This window comes from Gopherus evgoodei, chromosome 6 (genome assembly GCF_007399415.2).
Source record: "Gopherus evgoodei ecotype Sinaloan lineage chromosome 6, rGopEvg1_v1.p, whole genome shotgun sequence".
NCBI lineage: Eukaryota > Metazoa > Chordata > Testudines > Testudinidae > Gopherus > Gopherus evgoodei.
In genome coordinates, this window is record NC_044327.1 from 8,326,044 (window position 1) to 8,344,837 (window position 18,794).

Sequence of the window (18,794 nt, forward strand, 5' to 3'; positions counted from 1 at the left end):
AAACAGGAATTAATTCAGGCAAGTCCTGTCTCTGGCCTGTGTTATACAGATCAGACTAGATGATCACAGAGGTTCCTTCTGGCCTTAAAAATCTATGAATACTATGGTAATGGGCATGAGAAAATAACCAGAACAGCTAACGGGAGACTTAACTGGATTCTTTTCTGGCTCGCCCATCATCCCTGTAGTTGTTAAGCAACTACCAATGCAGAATCTGCACCCTGAAGTGTACGCTTCAACTAGACTAACTACACTTTTAGTAAAACATCAGCTGAGTCATGGCTACTGGTGATGATGCGTGTGCCAGAAAGATCCAACTTGACTTCCACGTCCCAGGCTAAGTTTTGAGAGTCTATATTAGTACAGAGAAAAACTGGTTTACTTGTAAACATTTTAATTAGAATGAAACATAAATCACGGCAATCTCGCTTTACTCTGAAAATGACTCTGGATTACTTATGTGTGGTTTTAGTTTGTAGGGGATTTTACCAACCTTGGTCCATGTGGGCTTATGACCTATGAGGTTCACTTTGACTTAAAATTCAAATTATCCTGAAGCTCGAAGTGAAATTTATTGAAGCTACCATGTTTTGCTTGAATAGGAATTAAAAAACAAGCGAACGTATGGTTTCCAACAAAAAAAAACAAGTCAGCACAGGTTCATTCAAAACTCTGCCTGCACTCATTCAAAACTTTGCTCAGTCAATGTTCTGACAAATGGGTTTGGTCAGAAAAATTTTACTCAACTCTAGTACCAAATGCATTTAGATCCTGAGGGCCTGGAGCTGACCACACAATACTGTTTGCAAGGTACATACGGTCACTAATTTAAGGGATTTAAGGAATGGTGTCCCTAGCCTCTGTTTGTCAGAAGGTGGTGATGGACGACAGGAGAGAGATCACTTGATCATTACCTGTTAGGTTCACTCCCTCTGGGGCACCTGGCATTGGCCACTGTCAGAAGACAGGATACTGGGCTTGATGGTCCTTTGATCGGACCCAGTACGGCCATTCTTATGTTATTTCTGACAGATACTTCCAAAACCTCATGGAGAACAGAGGAGCGCGGCTACACTGAGAAAGCAACAGCAAAGCTGAAAGATTTCATGTGATAGAACAACTAATGGCCATGATTCAGCAAAGCACTTAAACGTGTGCTTAAAATTAAGGACCTGCTTACGTGCTTTGCTGAACTGGAGCCAGAATCGCTGTTGTGTCTCTTGCTCTTTACCGAACACAAATATGAAGAAACCACATGGTTATAGTTTGGGTCCCAAATCACAGCATTTACTAAATATACTCAAACATGCCAGGTCTAGCTACACACTGCTGCTCTGGCTGGTTTCTGGCAGCTCCTAAAACAGAACGCAGTGGGCACCACTAGAGGGCTCAACGGATTCTGCTCTGCTCCTGTCCACTACAATCACCAAATCGCAATAAGGATTCTGTAGACTGAATTCAGAGGCTGGTGCAGAGAGGTGTAAATTGTCTGTCTGTCAGCACAACCATAGCACAGACAGAGAGGAGACTGTGGTTGCTTTGCACAGCCACAGGCCCCCCCTCCGCCCCATTTCCATCACAGGGATTGTCTGTCAGGATTTCAGTTGGTGGAAACCCAGCTGAACATGGCCTTGTGAATGTCTCCCTTTTTCCAAAGTGTTTTTGTCAATTCAGTGGCTTGGTAAAGAGACACGAAGGAAGGTCGGATTGAGGCCACTTAGAAGGTGGGCTGGCTTGTTAGCCTGAATGGTCTTGTCTTGCTACCTAAGTTCCTAGCCATTTCCTTATCCCACAACATAAATTAGCATAGTCACTGCAATTGAAAGGAGAAATGAGCAATGTAAGGGTAAAAGAGCAGCAGTGCCACCAACTCTCACAGTATTTGGAGCCTTCCTTAAAATAACTGCTTCTGGAATCACAAGAATCTCAACTTTTATTTTAAAAATTAAGTTTCTTGCCCGACTGACTATGGAGAAAAGTTCTAAAAATTAGAACCCAAGTTATTTATCATTGTTAATTCTATGTATAACAGATTAGATATCTATTAATGCTAATGTATAGTTGTATAAATGTTGGGGTTTTTAGGTAATTGTAATTTTGGGCTTGACACTTTTAAATACTCGAGATTAATGCAGCAGCAGGGTCCAAATATCTTGGTTAGAATATTCAACCAGGAAATACAATATACCATATTCTGATCTTTTCTGTATTGGTGTAAGTCTGGAGTGACTCTAGTGCAATCACTGCTTCACTGTGCATTTACACCAGCGTAACTGAGATCGGCATTTGGACACTAAGCGTGTAAGCAGAAACTTATAAAGCCATCAGAGTTGCATGTTGCCTTTAACAATGGCTGCTTCAGCTGTGTGCCCTCTCTGCAAAATGGCTCTTTAAGCAAGAGACCTGAAGCCTTCCCTTGAATAAAAGGCAGATCTTACTTCCAGGGAAATCTCTGAAAAAATATCCAGTGATTTAAATGGGAGCAGGATTGAGCCATAATACACAATATCAGCAGAGCAGGACTCTATGTTTCAGATGCAACTTTTTAGAGCAGATAGCAAAGATAGGACTCCTTTTATTATAGGTTACATGATCAGAGCGATATTTTGCTGGGGATTTCGCACATCTTTATTTGGAGTGGGTTTGTTACATCCTAAAAACAAGAATTCAATCCTTAAAGTGACCAGAAACATTTTGTTATGCAACATGTAAGAGATGCCTAGTACAAACTGAAACCACTAGCTCAAAACATCACAGCAAGTGAATTACAATCAGCATATTTACTTTACCTGACTCTTCAAGATGTATAAAGTCGAGCAGAAATTATGGGAAATTTTATTTTTTTATAAACAGTAACTGATAGTCAATAATAAAGTAAATTGAACAAAGTGATCTAATCAACACATGCCTCAATTTTATACAATACAGTGGCCTCATTCCTCCAATTTAAATACAAAGCCACTGATTGTTAGTGATACTATTTAAACCAGCACTGTTTATTGTTTAGTCAGTTATTGCTGCTTTTTGCAAATAGTGACACCTCCAATTTTCCAACAACAATACTAAGTCACTATCTATACTCAAGATAGCTTAATATATTCTCAGATAAATTAACTTCCAACAGCCATACCAACTGCCAACACTGTAATTATCCTTCAGTCTGATAATTGTACATACTGCACTTAGGTGATCATTACCCATTTTATTTATTTTTTGGAAATGTAACATTTTAAAGTAAACAGCTGGATTGTTAGCTTAGACTAGCAATAACAGTGTGCTGACATTTCAGTCTACTTTACGGATCCCAGTTCAGTCTTTCTAAGTAAGCTTATCGAAAGTGTCAGTTTGATAACGGAACTGCCCACTCATTTGTGATTAAAGCCACGGTGCTTCTTGTTTCCTGGCTGCCTGCACAAACTGGGCTGTGAGAAGTCAGTGGAATTCTAATAGGACTTGCATTCATTGGGTACAATCCTTGCATTTTCAGAACTTGTTCAGGTAAGAAAGCATATGAAAGTATTCCTTTTCCTCCGTGTTTTAAAAACTGAACTTTGCTATTAGTCCACTACTTTGTTTGTTTCATTCTTTCCTTATTGGTAAACTTTGATCATATGATCTTAAATACGAAATTGTCTGGTATTATTTTGTTCTCATTCTTCCATTCAAATGTATCTTTGTACTGGTTTACTCCAAGGAATTTCTGACCAGGGACATTATGCTTAGTGTAAACAGCTCAGAAGGTTGCAGCCCTGATTTAGGACTGGTAGTACTAGAAGCGAAAATAAACATTGGCTTTGCTAAATTATATCTTCTTGCACAACTGAAATAAAGATTACTCAGAAGCATCTACAGTAGAGGTGGGCAAACTATGGCCCCCGGGCCACATCCGGACCCGTGGGACAGTCCTGCCCGGCCCTTGAGCTCCCAGCCAGCGAGAGTAGCCCTCCCACCTCTGCAGCCTCAGCTCACTGCGCCACCAGCGCTCTGGGCACCAGGGCTGCGAGCTCCTGCCAGGCAGCGCGGCGGTGGGGTTGGCTCCAGCCGGGCAGCGTGGCTGCCAGTCCTGGTGCTCTGAGCGGCATGGTAAGGGGGCGGGGAGCGGTGGATAAGGGGGCAGGGAATCCTGGGGGGCAGTCAGAGGACAGGGCACAGGGGGCAGTTGGATGGGGTGGAGCTGTCAGGGGACAGGGAGCGGGGAGGTTGGATAGGCATGGGAGTCCCAGGGGGCCTGTCAGGGAGCAGGGGTGTGAACAGGGGTCGGGGCAGTCAGGGGACAGGGAGAGGTTGGATAGGAGGTGGGGTCCCGGGAGGGGGTGGTCAGGGGACAAGGAGCAGGGGGGGTTGGATGGGTCGGGGGTTCTGAGGGGGGCAGTCAGGGAGCAGGAAGTGGGAGGGGGCAGATAGGGGGCAGGGACCAGGCTGTTTCGGCAGGCACAGCCTTCCCTACCCGGCCCTCCATACAGTTTTGCAACTCCGATGAGGCCCTCGGGCCAAAAAGTTTGCCACTCCGGATCTACAGAGTCATATTAGTAGAAGTTAACGATTATTCAATACAACCAATTTACACTCTCTCTAAGCTGCAACAGTGCCAGACATCATGCCTTCAAATACGTTAGCTTCCATCTTTAACAAGTGTTATGAGGATTTTTTTCCCAATTGTGCCTTGCTGACCGAACTGAGTTGACAACTGAATAACATACCCTGTCTGGCCCATCAAGACATGGCCTTGAAGAGGTAATGCACATGTTAGAACGAGGGCTGTCAATTAATCGCAGTTAATGCAAGTGATTAATGCAAAACAAATTAACTAGATTAAAAACAGTTGTGATTAATTGCAGTTTTAGTCGCACTGTTAAAAATAATAGAATACCAATTTAAATTTATTATAAATATTTTTGGATGTTTTTCTACATTTTCAAAAATATTGATTTCAGTTACACACAGAGTACAAAATACTTGCACTGTAAAAAAGATAAACAAAATGGTCCTACTTCTTGTTCAGTCAATGGCTAAGAAAAACAAGTTTGTTTACATTTGCAGGAGATAATGCTACCGGCTTCTTATTTACAATGTCGCCTGAACGTGAGAACAGGCATTCACATGGCACTGCTGTAGCCAGAGTTGCAAGGTATTTATGTGCCAGACAGGCTAAACATTTGTATGCCCCTTCGTGCTTTGAGCTGTAGGCTCTGAAGTTTTAGTGCAGCTATGTTAAAAAAATAATTCTCCATTTTTAAGTTGCACTTCCAGGATAAAGAGATTGCACTACAGTACTTGTATGTGGCTGTGATGGGGACATCTGCCCCACACTGGTCCATAAGGGGTTTATAGAGCCTTAGAGAGGCTGCACAGGAGGCAGCCAATTAGAGAGGGGCTGCAAGCTGCAGCCAATCAGTGCCAGGCTTGCCCATATAAGATGGGCTGCGGAATAGAGCAGTTTCAGTCACCCCCTGGAGCTTGAGGAGGGAGGACAGGCTGCCTTACAGGCTGAAGGCAGCAAGCACCCTGGACAGAGCAGTGCTGCAGGCAGAGACCCAGGGAGCTAAAGGCAGCTCCTGGCGGGCTGCAGGGATCTGTTGGCTGAGGCTCTGAGGCACAAGCAAAGAGGGTGCTGGAGTTGCGGGGAAGTGGCCCAGGGAGATCTACAGAGGAGTTGGAGGGGGCTCTGCAAGCAGCAGCCATCTACAGGGTCCCTGAGCGGGGACCCAGAGTAGTGGGTGGGCCCGGGTTCCCCTCCTCCCACCCCACTGAGGAGGTGGATGGACCGTCGGACTGCAACATTCCCCCAGAAGGGGGGAGCACACAGTGTGGCACGGCCGGAGGGCTGTGTCACTGAAGAGGATGCCGCGATTCTGGGAGTGACATGGGTCCTAGAGCAGAAGTGATGGTGGTGAGGCACCACTAGAAGAAGATATACTGGCGAGCAGAGCTAATCCCCATGACAGCCAGCAGGAGGCACCAGAGTGGTGGGTCCCACTCTGTCACAGAGGTGAATTGAAAAATGCTATTTCTTTTGTTTAGCTTTTTTTACAGTGCAAATATTTGTAATAAAAATAATATACAGAAATCAATATATTTGAAAATGTAGAAAAACATCCAAAAATATTTATAACAAATGTCAATTGGTTTTCTATGATTGTTTAACAGTGAAATTAAAACTGATTAATAATGACTGGGTTTTTTTAATCTTGTGATTAACTGCGATTTTTTTTGATCATTAGAACATTAGCAAGCCCTAAAGTGCTGCAGAGATTTTAGCCTGCGTCTTGTGATGCTAGTGAAGAGCTAGACTCAGAAAATCATTTGCAGGGCGCAGCAACACTATTGAACCTGCCGACTTATGAACAACCTATTCTTGAGGCCAACAGATCGTACATGGAACGAGCACCAGCTGCATACACAGATGTATATTGCTTTTCATATGAGTCTCTCAGAATTCCTTACTACCCCTTGCAAATGTATGCATTAGAGGACAGGATTTGCCATTCTCTGCAAACATAGCTTGGCTCAGACTGGAATGGAACTTGGCATACACTGCTTGGTATTTTACACCCTCCTTATCCTTTTTTTGACTGTCCATCTGTCTTGATATCTGCCCTTCGCAGCACAGCTGAGGCTGGGGAGGTTACAGGTTCTAAACTTAAAAAGTTTAAGACTTCAGAACTCACACCCTGGCACTGCATGCTTGTGAACACACGGACTTGCTCTAACGCTGAAAATGCTTTGTTAACTGAACCCTCTTGCTGTAGACAGAGAACATCTGGAAGTTAGGGATCACCAAAAGGTATGTTGTTTCCAAAACAAGGGTCAAATGCTTTCTTAGGAACAGAATGCCCCTCCCACTGCATTGGGAGCAGTCAGCATATCAAGCTGTAAGTTTCTATTGAATTATAACATTCAAGTAAGTGGCTTTTCTGCAGGGAGGCACGTACTGTGCTGCATTATTCAGACAAGCAGACTGAATTGTTTATCATCAAAAAGGGTTATTAATTCAGTTCTGTTTCTGCTTAATGGACCAAAGCTGATTCACGTGAATTTATTGTTAAATATTTGCCAGATAACTTTAAGCTGTTAGTTCTTTACAAGCTTTGTTTTTCAGTTTTCTTAATTAGTCTTGTGTAGTTGATCACTCAATAAGTTGTATGGTAATGTTTATAGTAGCTGATTGAATTAGACTTTATTAAAAGCATAATGAATCGTAAGCAATGAACTTCCATAGTCAATATTTAGAGTTAGAAATATTTGTGCTGAAATACTCAACGTTTGGGCCTCTTGGACTGTAATGCACAAATCCTGCCATCATCAACAACATGCTGAGGTGGAACCTAACCAGCACTTTCTTTACCTCTTAGGAACTGATGTATTAAGTGGACGCACAGAAAATGGAAAGCCAAACAGAAACTATCAAGATGGATATTGGCCCTTCTCTGTCATTTCCAATGGAAAGAAAGGTTCACATCCAGATAAGCAGGAGACAGCTCATCAAAACCAAACTGAGGAAGAGCTGTTTCTGCACCACTAAGAGACTGAAGAACGTACTCATGGACTTCTTCCCTGTGTTTCAATGGCTTCCCAAGTACCACTGCAGAGAATACATATGGGGGGACGTTATGTCTGGGGTGGTGATTGGGATCATTTTGGTACCCCAAGCCATAGCGTATTCTCTGCTAGCCGGTCTGAAGCCTATTTATAGCCTTTACACGTCATTCTTTGCCAACATAATTTATTTCCTGATGGGCACCTCTCGCCACGTGTCTGTTGGCATTTTCAGCCTGTTAAGTTTAATGGTAGGGCAAGTTGTGGACAGAGAGCTACTCTTGGCAGGGTTTGACCTGAACGATGAGGATGACGCCAACAGCAACAGCTACAAATGGAATGGCAACAATTCTAATGTAACCGCCTTCAACCTTACCCTAGGGGGGTTGAGCACTGAGTGTGGGAAAGACTGTTATGCTATTGGCGTCGCTACAGCCTTGACTTTTCTGGCTGGAGTTTATCAGGTAAGTTGCTGTCTCGCCTACGGTGAGGTTATGAAGCTCTTAGAGTGCCTTTGCAGGCTTTTGACTTCCACTGTAAGAAATTTTAACAAGTCAGCTCAGTCAGATGGTCACTGAAATTTATCTTCCACTGAGAATCCTGGCAGCACGTTATAAGGTTTATTTTAAAAGTGTTTGACCAATAGGGTTTATTAGCTCATTACTTGGAACACAATCATCAGGACTCAACATAGGTAAAATTCCTATTGGCCGCAATGGAAGGGCTACTTGCACTGGGTGCTATTCTCCATTGCATTGTGGGCCCTTTATGCTGCTCTGTGGTCACAAAGAGGCCTGGTCATGGGGGAATTTCCAGGTACCACAGACACAGTGTAACGGCTTTAACAACTTCACTTCACTGTCCCTCATGTGGCACATGACACAATCCCAGTCTTCCCCTGCATCAAGGTAAGGAGAGCTTCTCCACCTCCCTTTCCCAGCCCCCTGCATGGCACCCCACAACCCCCTTGCTTTTGCTGCCCCAACTTTGCCTGCTCCCAGCAGCCCCAGCTGGCTAGGAGTTGGAGAGTGAGCCTCATCCTGCAGCAGTGGCTTCTGTCCCATGGCGCTGGACCCAGTCGGCTCCCTGCTCCAGACAGTGCGTCCTGGTGCATTGGGTTGCAGTGCCGCTCAGGTTTGGCCCGGCTACCTCTTCATCATGAGAGGGACGGCAGCCCCATGCACCAGGTCACAATGCCACTTAGTTTAGGGACCCTCTCAAATGGAGGATACAGGGCAAACTTCTGCCCCATCGGCATGCACGGGGTGGGGAGTGATGGGGGGGTGGGCAGTAGCAGGCAACTCATCTAGACCAGTCCAGCAACTTACTGGTTTGGGAAACACTGGGTTAGGGCACTAGCCTAGAACGTGGAGACCTGGATTCAAATCCCTCCTCTGCCACAGACTCCAGGTGTGTGGCCTTGGTCTAGTCACTTAGGTCTAGTCTACACTGGGGGCGGGACTGATCTAAGTTACTCAGCTTCTGCTATGTGAATAATGTAGCTGAAGTCAATGTACTTAGATAGATTTACCGTGTGTCTTCACTGCGGTGAGTTGACTGCTGCCACTCCCCTGTCGACTCCACCTATGCCTCTTGCGGCGCTGGAGAGAGCACTTGGGGTCGATTTATTGCATCTAGACTAGATACGATAAATCGATCCCTGCTGGATCGATCGCTGCCCACCGATCCGGCCGGTAGTGAAGACATACCCTTAGTCTCTCTGTGTCTCAGTCCTCCATCTGCAAAATGAGGTTAACACCATTACCTCGGTGGCCTGCTGAATATAAATGCACTGAAGGATGCGAGATTCTCGGCTGCTATGCTGATGGGATATGGATAGAAAGTTATGTCAGGTGCTCACTGCAGGTCACCTTCAAGGGCCTTGATTTGCCAAGGGAAGATGCTCAGCACTTTCTGCACGTCAGGTTTCTTTACTGCATCTCAAAATGGCCACCCAAGCCCTGAGGCACCCGAAGTCACTACAGTCTGCTGAATATGTAAGGCACGGTGCCCAGGTTGTAAAGCAATCCCACTTCAGTCTGCAACAGGCCTGAACTAAAGAAATGAGCTTGTTCATTAAAAAATGAAAAAGGAGCCATATTTTCCCTTACTATTGAAGCAGTAATCTCCATTGTCCTCACTGGCAGTTCTGCTGACAAAGGGACGGCAAGGAGGGCCCCAAGCTGTTCTACTCCCTTTAGCGGAGCTGAAAGGAACATTCAGCTCTGAGTACAATAAAAGCGCTCTGGACTAAATTCTCCATTGACTTACACCAGCATCAATGCAGTCAGGTGGCAGATCACTTCAGTGTGGAGTTAATCTGAATTGATGCTGGGGTACCAGTTCCAGTTAGTCCACCTCAGAAACCTGCTCATTTATCTCTACAGCTCATGGTGTAGCAAGACAAATCCATCAATTGTAAAAACAGGCCTGAAATAACAAGTTAACAGCTCTTTTCAGAATTACAACTTTCAGGGATCTGTCTGCAACTGATGCTTTCTCCGTTTTTTGCAGCACCCTTTAGTTCTTACCATCTTGCTTTTCTTTCAGGTTCTGATGGGAGTCTTTCGTCTAGGCTTTGTCTCTATGTATCTTTCAGAGTCTGTGCTGGATGGATTTGCAACTGGTGCTTCTTTAACCATTTTAACAGCCCAAGTGAAGTATCTTATTGGAATAAAAATCCCACGCAGCCAAGGCCTTGGGATCTTCTTAACGACCTGGATTAATATTTTTCAAAACATTTCTCAGGCTAACATATGCGATGTAATCACGAGTGTGGTTTGCATTGCTGTGCTAGTCGCTGCGAAAGAACTGGGAGATCGGTACAAGCAGAAGCTGAAAATCCCACTGCCCACAGAGCTGGTGGTTATTGTTGTGGCTACGCTGGTTTCACACTATGGGAAGCTGAACGAAGTTTATGCATCCAGTGTTTCGGGGGCAATTCCAACTGGATTTATTCCCCCTCAGCTGCCAAATTTTAACATGATGCAGCGTGTGGCTCTAGATGCTGTTCCTCTTGCCATAGTTGGCTTTGCATTTACAATCTCCCTCTCAGAAATGTTCGCCAAGAAATATGCCTACACTGTCAGAGCGAATCAGGAAATGTTTGCCATAGGATTCTGTAACATTATCCCATCCTTTTTCCATTGTTTTGCAACCAGCGCAGCTCTTGCAAAAACGCTTGTGAAATCTTCTACGGGCTGCCAGACGCAGGTCTCTAGTGTTATCAGTGCAGCGGTAGTGCTGCTGGTGCTGCTCTTCCTCGCTCCGCTGTTTTATTCTTTGCAAAAATGTGTTTTGGCTTGCATTATAATAGTCAGTCTTCGAGGAGCCCTTCGGAAGTTTAGAGACGTGCCCCAGCGATATCACATGAACAAGGTGGACACTCTGGTCTGGTGCATTACTGTGTTCTCATCTGCCCTGATCAGCACAGAAATGGGGCTTTTGATTGGGGTCCTCTTTTCCATGCTGTGCATCGTTGTTCGTACGCAGCGACCACGTACTGCCCTGCTTGGTCAGATCCAGAGCACTGCCTTCTATGAAGACGACTGGGAATATGACAGTCTCTGTCCTGTTCCAAATGCCAAAATATTTCGTTTTGAGGCACCACTTTACTATGCAAATAAAGACTTTTTTCTGAAGTCTCTCTACAGAATGACTGGGTTAGATCCTACTCTGGAAGCAGCTAAAAGGAAAAAGAATGAGAAGAAGCAAAAAGAGCATTTGAAAGAGGGAAATAGAGGCACGATTGTTAAGGGATCGGATCAGGCAGATACAGCCTTACACCTGGTCCCTAAACAAGTAGATTTCCAGACCATCATCATAGACTGTTCCTCAATCACTTTTCTGGACACAGCTGGTATAATCACATTAAAGGAAATAGTGAAAGATTACAACGAGCTAAAAATCACTGTTCTTCTGGCTTGCTGCAACCCCTCAGTGATCGACTCTCTGAAAAGAGGGGACTACTTTGGGAAGGATTGCAAAAAGATGCATGAATTGCTGTTCTATAGCATTCACGGTGCTGTGCAGTTTGCCAGAGATAGAAAGTTTTTGGCAGATGGGTCTGCTGTTTAGTTTCAGAGGCCCATGTATTTCCCTCTGCTGTGCTGCACGAAGGGGAACAGGTTGCAGTCACTTAGAAGTAGGCAGACACCTCACTTGCTGCACAGGAGCCATCTGCCTCCAGGACATTCTCCCATGACAAGGTGTGCAGTGCTGGACTGCCACATCACATCTGCAGATGGGGCAAACAGGAATGTGGTCAAGGACCAGATGGAAAGAGTCAGGAGTGCACCCAGTTACCACCTGAGCTGCCACTTCAAAATGCAGATGTTGGACTGTAAAAGAGCTTGTGAGTTACTTCTCCATTGTACTGTAGTAACTTATGTGCATCAAACTTACGCACCACCGGTCTAGTGTATCTGCAAGTCTGTCTAGTGCCTGAGCAGAAAAGGCTAGCTCTCCCCCTTGAATGTGCTGGTTTATGGGTACAGGAGAGCAGTCTCCGAGAAACCACATGTGGTCTGGTTCCTTGGCCACACCACAGTGCTATCTTTTAAACTCTGGCCTGTAAGGTCTTTTCCCTTATCATATCACTACTACAGGCATGCTCTTGTTTCAACGGGCTTTTAGACAACCCTGCTATTTGCTACACACTTGTTAGGAGCATCAGCTGGGATGATGTAGCACCTCCTTCCCACGTGCCCAAGAGCCATAACAAATATCGTCCCCTCAGTTTCATCATTCCTCAGCAAAACCTCCCTCAAAGCTACCATGGAATCATCCATATTAAAAAGAGCCTATTAAAGGCATATTTCTGCTCTTAAAGATGCAGGAAGAAGTGTGACCATTAAACTCAGATTTGCTGTAGCTAGTGAAATTAATTAAAGCGATTTAAGAAAAGGGAAGTGCGGTCATTAGAAATCTTATCGCTACCCTAGTTTAACTGTGAGGCAAATCTGGAATTTCTGTCTCAAGCTTAAACCCTAAAATTCAGGCCCAGCACATCATCTTTGTAATGTAACTGTCAGACTGGGTGCAGGGCAGTGGGGAGACATGGGAGTGAAAGAGACAGAGAAGGGAAAAAAATACAAGAAGGGAAGCCTGAGATATAGATGGGGATGGGAGAAACGGGCTGGTTCTGAACTGGGTCTGAACCTGGAGTAACTCCACCGAAGTTTTACGCTGGTGTATCTGGGATCAGAATGTGGCCTAATGGCTGAAGCAGAACTTTTTAAAGTCATTCATTTCATGATGTTGTCAGAGTACCCCCATGATTTGTATACATTTCAGGCCACAACTTTAATTTGTAACTCTGGTTTCTAATGACAGCTAAAAGATGTCTAGGCTGTTATGCAGAGTCGGGCTATGTTATTTTTATATTAATTTCTATGACTAATTATTCCTCATAATATCAAATGGCAATTTAAAATACAGCACACTGCAACTCAGATGCGTGCGTATACATCACACCTATTTGTGCAGTATCTGTACAAAAATATACGTAAAATAGGGCTAGAGCAGAAGTCTGTTTACCATACGGCGCTGGATTGCAGCCAGAAGTTCTGACGCTTGGCTTTGGCAGCGTGGCTTCTCCAGTGCTCAAGCTGGAGAGCTAGGCCAAGGCACAGTTTCGGCTCATTCAGCAGCTGCTTCTCCCTCCTTTCTCATGTCCCATCCCACACGCCAGGTGCTGGGCAGTATAAGGAAGCTCAGTTTCTAGTCCTGGAGGCTTTTTTCCTTTCTCATTTTGGCCATTTTGTGTGACCCTCCACCCCCATTTCAATGGCAGAACCTTCCCACTTCCCAGTAGCTCTCACTGTCTTTCCTCTCCCATCCTTTCCCCTGGGATTAGCCGCTCCTTCCATCCATGAATGAAATGTGGGGAAAATGCAGGTTTGAGGAATGCTTACAGGGCTACATTTAGTCTAATTCCACTGAAGCCAACAGAGACGCACTTAAACGTACTCTGTAGTCCCTAAAGAGACTACTGGTCTCATTGTACTTTTCAAGCGAGCCCTTTGCCATGATACACAACATTTTGTTTAAGAGCACTACACAACAGTACCAAGCAATTTATTTCCACTCTCTAGATCAATAAGTGCAAGAATATTCTAAGCAAAGGTCTCCAGATTTTCCAATGTCCCCTCCCTATTTAGGAACACCACAACAAATAAAGGAAGGGCAACTTATTTCCAAAGAGCAATATTCTGGTGACTGACTCTATCTGAAGTGAGGGCAACACTGAGATGGGGTGCATAGATCCCACGCTGAGGAGGGAGGTGCCAGAGAGGCTCTGGGGACAGGATGAGCCCTGCCCCTCTGGCCTTGTCAATCATATATAAAAGGGAGAAAATGGAAGTCAACTGAGGGAGGAGGAGCAAGACTGCCCCAAGCAGAACACTACTGGAGCCACTTGGGGAACGCCCATCCAGGAGATCTCTACCCCAACCCTATGGGGAATGCAGTGAACTCCCAGGGAGAAGGCCTGCAAGAGGTAGGACCCCTGGTAAGAAGTAAGGAATTGGGGTCTGTGCAGGAGCTACCCAGTGCAAGCAACTGGGTGTGGTCAGGTTCTCTCATCCTCTGGAAGAAAAACCTGTGGGGACTCCTTTACAAACACATTTTAAATGAGGATTAGTAGTTAGGTACTGAAATTCCCCTGCTCGCCTCATTTATTCAAAAACATATGTGATATCTCGGTGCTATTATCACAACACATGATGTCAACAGTAACAAACTAATTCTGGAAAAGCTGGGCTGACTCATGTCCCTGTTAAGAGATCAGAACTGACCAACCATTTTTAGTATTAGTGTTTTTCTGCAGTAAAGTCAATTTAACATGCAACGACATCATCCATTAAAGAGGTGGTGTACCATGACCACAGCTTGCCATCTTCTCACTGTTACCTTGTGTTCTCCTGAAATGTTTGTTGTAGCCACTTAGTATGTATGCTTTGCTGATCAGGGACCATCTTTGTCATATGTCTATACAGGGCCTAGCACAAAGTGACTGGGGCCAATGTACTTCGCTGTATGATACAGCGGGTTACAACTGGGAGTTAACAGCAATCCCTGGGGAAGAAAAGAGCAAGCTGTTTAACAAGCTAGTCTTATTCACTCTGTTGTTTGAGCCCCAGAGCTAGAACCTTGAGAAAAACTATAGCTTAGCTCTCCCTTAATGTAATGAGACTAATCTGGTTTCCGAAAGAAGACAAGCAATTGGGGAACAAAATTAAGACTTATCCTTACCTGAAAAAAAGAAGTTAAAGTTCTAGCCCATGCCCCCCACACCTCCCAAAAGAGGGAGAAGGGAAGAGAAGCTGATCTGTCAATCTTTTTTTAACAAAGCATGCTGGGAAGGGGTGCAGTCTGGTGGCTCTTTACAAGGTAGGCTCTTTGGGTTGTTCAGTATTTATCAGAGCAGCATCCCAGTAGAAGAAGGAGAGCTGCATGAAGATGCAGGATGGGGGGAGAACAGGTTGTTTTTTTCTCTCTGATAAAAATTATTTTAACAACCAGAAAAGACGTCAGGAACCATTTGCGTTTTGAATGTTAGTTCTGGGGATTGGCTTATATGTAAGTTACTGTGTTTGGGGCAATAAATGACTTTCTGTGATTAAAAACTGCTTTATTTCTGTTCGCTTACTGTCAGGGGTCAGGGCAGGGTGTACTGACTCACTGTGCGGCTGGTGAAGGGCTTTTAATTCCTCTGTGGTTTTATACTATTCTCAGTGACTTGGGGTTTGGTAAATACTAGAATAAGATTCTTAATATGAGACTCTCTCTTCTCTTGTGTAGCTGGCATACAATTTTTGTCAAGCATGGTGTCTTTGCCATGCACTATATATTTAACAAACTACAGGTACTGATAAGTAGCAAGGGAGGGGCTCCCAGCCTCGAGGGGGGGAGAAAACTACATTACTTCAGCCTGGAAGCAAAAAAGCTGCCCGTACAAACAGTGTGGGGAAAGACAGGGAATGGTTACAGCTGCGGGCTGGAAGCAAGGGATGTTTTCAAACAGCCCCTGATTAGTGATGTCTCACAACTGACAGTTTTTCCCATCAAGAGAAACTATTTGACTCTACATCACCACTTAGTCATGCGTGGGATTTAAAGGCACAGTCTAGCCATAAGGGTTCACAGCTGATTACAGTAATTCCCCTAAGTCTGCTTCTCATGCACTCCCAGGACTCTCACATCACAGAGGCATTTTCAATACTTCTAGGGAAGAGCAACCCTATCAAGTGTACATAGGAGCACACAACTTACCTAAAATACACAGGCTGAGGTATTTAAAGAGCTGAAGCACTGTCAGAGGTATTAACAGATCTTTTTGGACAATGTGCATGAGTCAAAAAGCAAATCTGAGCTCCTAAAGCAGGAAATATGATTTTTTTCCCTCTAACACATTCCAGAGTTAATTGTTGAGTGTCAGAAATGTTCACTCACCCAACGGTAATGAGTTCCAGTAACCAGTGAATTCGAACTTGTTCAATGCCACCATGCGGTACCGAAGACACATAGGCAAGGTTCAGCTCTTGGTCTTTACTGAGGTCAAATAAATCCGCTCTGCTGTGAGGTAGAGGAGGACTGGAGGTGGTAAAAACAATAGGTCACAGAACAGATCAGTGCCAGAGCCAGGAATAAAACCAGGCCTCTTGAGTCCCAGTCCAGGGTCCTGTCCATGGGGATACAGTGCTTTTACTGGAGTAGTAAGCGCAGCTCAGCAAAGTGGAATAAGAAAACTGAAACATGACTTGGGGTTTATATCTTTGTGTTAGCTTAAAAGTTAGCATCACAGTACAGGACCCGTGAATCATTCCATGAGTAGCAGGGCAGGAAGATTTTGTCTCAGGTTACTCAAACTCAGCAAACAGGCATAAGGAAAACTGGCAATGAGATAATTCCCTGGGAGTAATTAACACTGTTCTAAGCATAGTGTCAGCCTGCCTGACTCCCACCTCTACAGAAGCCAACCAAGTCATGTAGGGCAGGGGTCCCCAACGCAGTGCCCGCAGGTGCCATGGCGCCCACTGGGGCATCTAAGTGTGCCCACGTACTGGCCAGCAGACGAGCATCTGCCGAAATGCCGCCGACAAGCTGCATCATCCAGAGGCATTGCTGCCAAAATGCCACCGATTTTTGGCGGTATTTCAGTGGCAACCCCTCTGGATGATGGGGCATTTCAGTGACGACACCTATTGACGTTGCTGCTAGTTGGCAGAATTTCAGTGGATACTCGTCCGCCGCCACGGTCCTCCGTCTGGCGCCCGCCACACAAAAAAGGTTGGAGACCACTGATGTAGGAGCTTGGTCAGTCCATTGACTTCAACCGAGTTGGATCAGGCCTTAAGAAAAGGGTGGGATAGCTCAGTGGTTTGAGCATTGGCCTGCTAAACCCAGGGTTGTAAGTTCAACCCTTGAGAGGGCTATTTGGGGCAAATAGCTGTCTGGGGATTGGCCCTGCTTTGAGCAGGGGGTTAAGTCTAGATGACCTTCTGACCTTGATATTCTATGAAAACACAGGCTACTGTGGACATTCTGCCATGCATGTCTCTCAGTGCATGCCCTCCACTGTGCCTTGCCCTTGGGCACATGTCACAGAGGTGTTTGCCATGGGACTAAGCAGGCTGAGAAACCCTGAGTCATATTTAACTCTTCATTGATGCACAGCAACACACTGATGTTAATACTGACTCTCTGGTGCCCACTTATTCCACTGAAAACAATGGGGGCAGGCTCCGTGTCCCCTTTGCTCCACTTTTGAACCCACACAGAATAGCTCCCATAGGGAGGGAAAGTGTTTTGTCGAACAGTTGGAATATGCTCTGAGTCTGTTGGGTTAGGTGCTAAATGTTGGGGTTTCAGCAACAGCAGGGGACTGGACACAGTAACCCAGGAGGGCGTTTCCAGACCTATGTTCCTAACTACAGATCTCCTGTGAATGCCCGTTCTCTTCGAACAGGCTAAATCACTGCGAGACTTGGGCAAAATATATCCCGATACACTCTGTACTTTTTATATACATATGAAACTTAACAGAACTGTATATTGTGCTGGTTTATTTTGTTATGGGAGCAGAGCTTAATTATACTCATAAGGAACCTATTGCAATGCCTGCTAACTCATTGTGGGTAGTTGTCGCCTTCTAGCGGCTGCACCAGATACAGGTTTGAATCTGCTACTGCTTCCAAGCCAATGGATCTAGTGCTTTAGCTCAGTGGTTCTCAACCAGGGGTCTGTGGCCCCCTGGCGGTCCGCAAATCCTTTCAGGGGGGCCACGGAGCACCACCGCTTAAACTCCGAGCTCCGGTGCTGCCTCCCCACCCCACTGAGGGGCTGAAGCCGGGAGCAGCACAGGGCTGAAACCCCAAGCTCCCCTCTTCCCCCTGCTGAAGCTGGGAGCTGTGTGGGGCAGAATCCCTGAGCTCCTCTCCTCCCCTCCACACCCGAAGTCAGAGTGGCAGGGAGCTGAAACCCCAAGCTCCCCCCCCCCCAGCTCCATGCTGAAGCCGGGAATGGCAGGGCTGAAGCCCCGACACAGGCACAAGCCCTGAGCCCATGGGCAGAGTTGAGAGGGCATGAGGGTGTTGCCCCACAAACTGCAGTGCCTTACCCAGAGTGGGGCAGTCCTAGGGGACAGCTTCAGTCCCCCTACACAAACACCACCTCCTCTCTCTCAGCCTCGCCACCCCCCCCTCAGGTCCCACCCTCTGGCCAGGTCCTAGCAGGAAGCCAGAGCCAGGCAGTGCGAGGCAGCTGCTCCTCTGGCTAGTGGTGCCATGGAGTGGGCAGCCCTAGCATTCCCCATCTGCTGCTGGTGCCTGGGCTTCCATCTGCTCCTCAGCTCCCAGCCCCCTTTGACTGCTCACACAGCTGGTCAGAGGTGCCCAGACGGGGACCCAGCTCCAGGGCTGGCCGAGCCCTCGGGGAGCAGGTGGGTGGCCTGCAAGATAAGTTAGGAGGTGGAGGTTGTGCTCCCTCCCTGGACCCTGCTAGGCGGAGCTGATCTGAGCCCTGCCGACCCTTGCCCTCCCCCCCAAAATAGAAGTTAAATTATTCCTATGCCCAAGGGTCCTACCCCTGGCCTGGAGCCCCGAGTCACCCCTCCCGCTGCTGGGCCTTGGAGTTTTTGTAGCATGTTGAGGGAGGCCTCAGAAAGAGGGTTGAGAACTCCTGCTTTAGCTCAAGCATTGCTTCACATTACTAAACCCCTTTATTTAGCCACACCTCTAGAAAGAGGCAAAGACCTA

The 18,794-nt window shown here is 45.9% G+C and overlaps 2 protein-coding genes across 13 annotated transcripts in view; one reads left to right on the plus strand and one right to left on the minus strand.

Moving 5' to 3' along the window:
• Window positions 1-7,610, plus strand: part of LOC115653112 (purpurin) — a 104,738-nt gene extending 97,128 nt beyond the window's left edge. For all 11 annotated transcript variants that reach the window (XM_030565858.1, XM_030565856.1, XM_030565853.1 and 8 more), the window contains one exon: window positions 7,353-7,610. In XM_030565858.1, the coding sequence (XP_030421718.1) occupies window positions 7,353-7,522 (170 nt within the window). In that variant the 3' untranslated portion in view covers window positions 7,523-7,610. The remainder of the gene's footprint in view (window positions 1-7,352) is intronic.
• The window catches only part of IDUA (alpha-L-iduronidase), a 68,600-nt gene that overhangs the window by 46,237 nt on the left and 3,569 nt on the right, over window positions 1-18,794 (minus strand). Inside the window, exon 2 of one of the 2 annotated variants that reach the window (XM_030565843.1) lies at window positions 15,991-16,131. In XM_030565843.1, the coding sequence (XP_030421703.1) occupies window positions 15,991-16,131 (141 nt within the window). Of the gene's footprint in view, window positions 1-9,067; window positions 9,229-15,990; window positions 16,132-18,794 lie in introns of those variants that run through there. The other variant, XM_030565844.1, reaches the window with a different exon arrangement.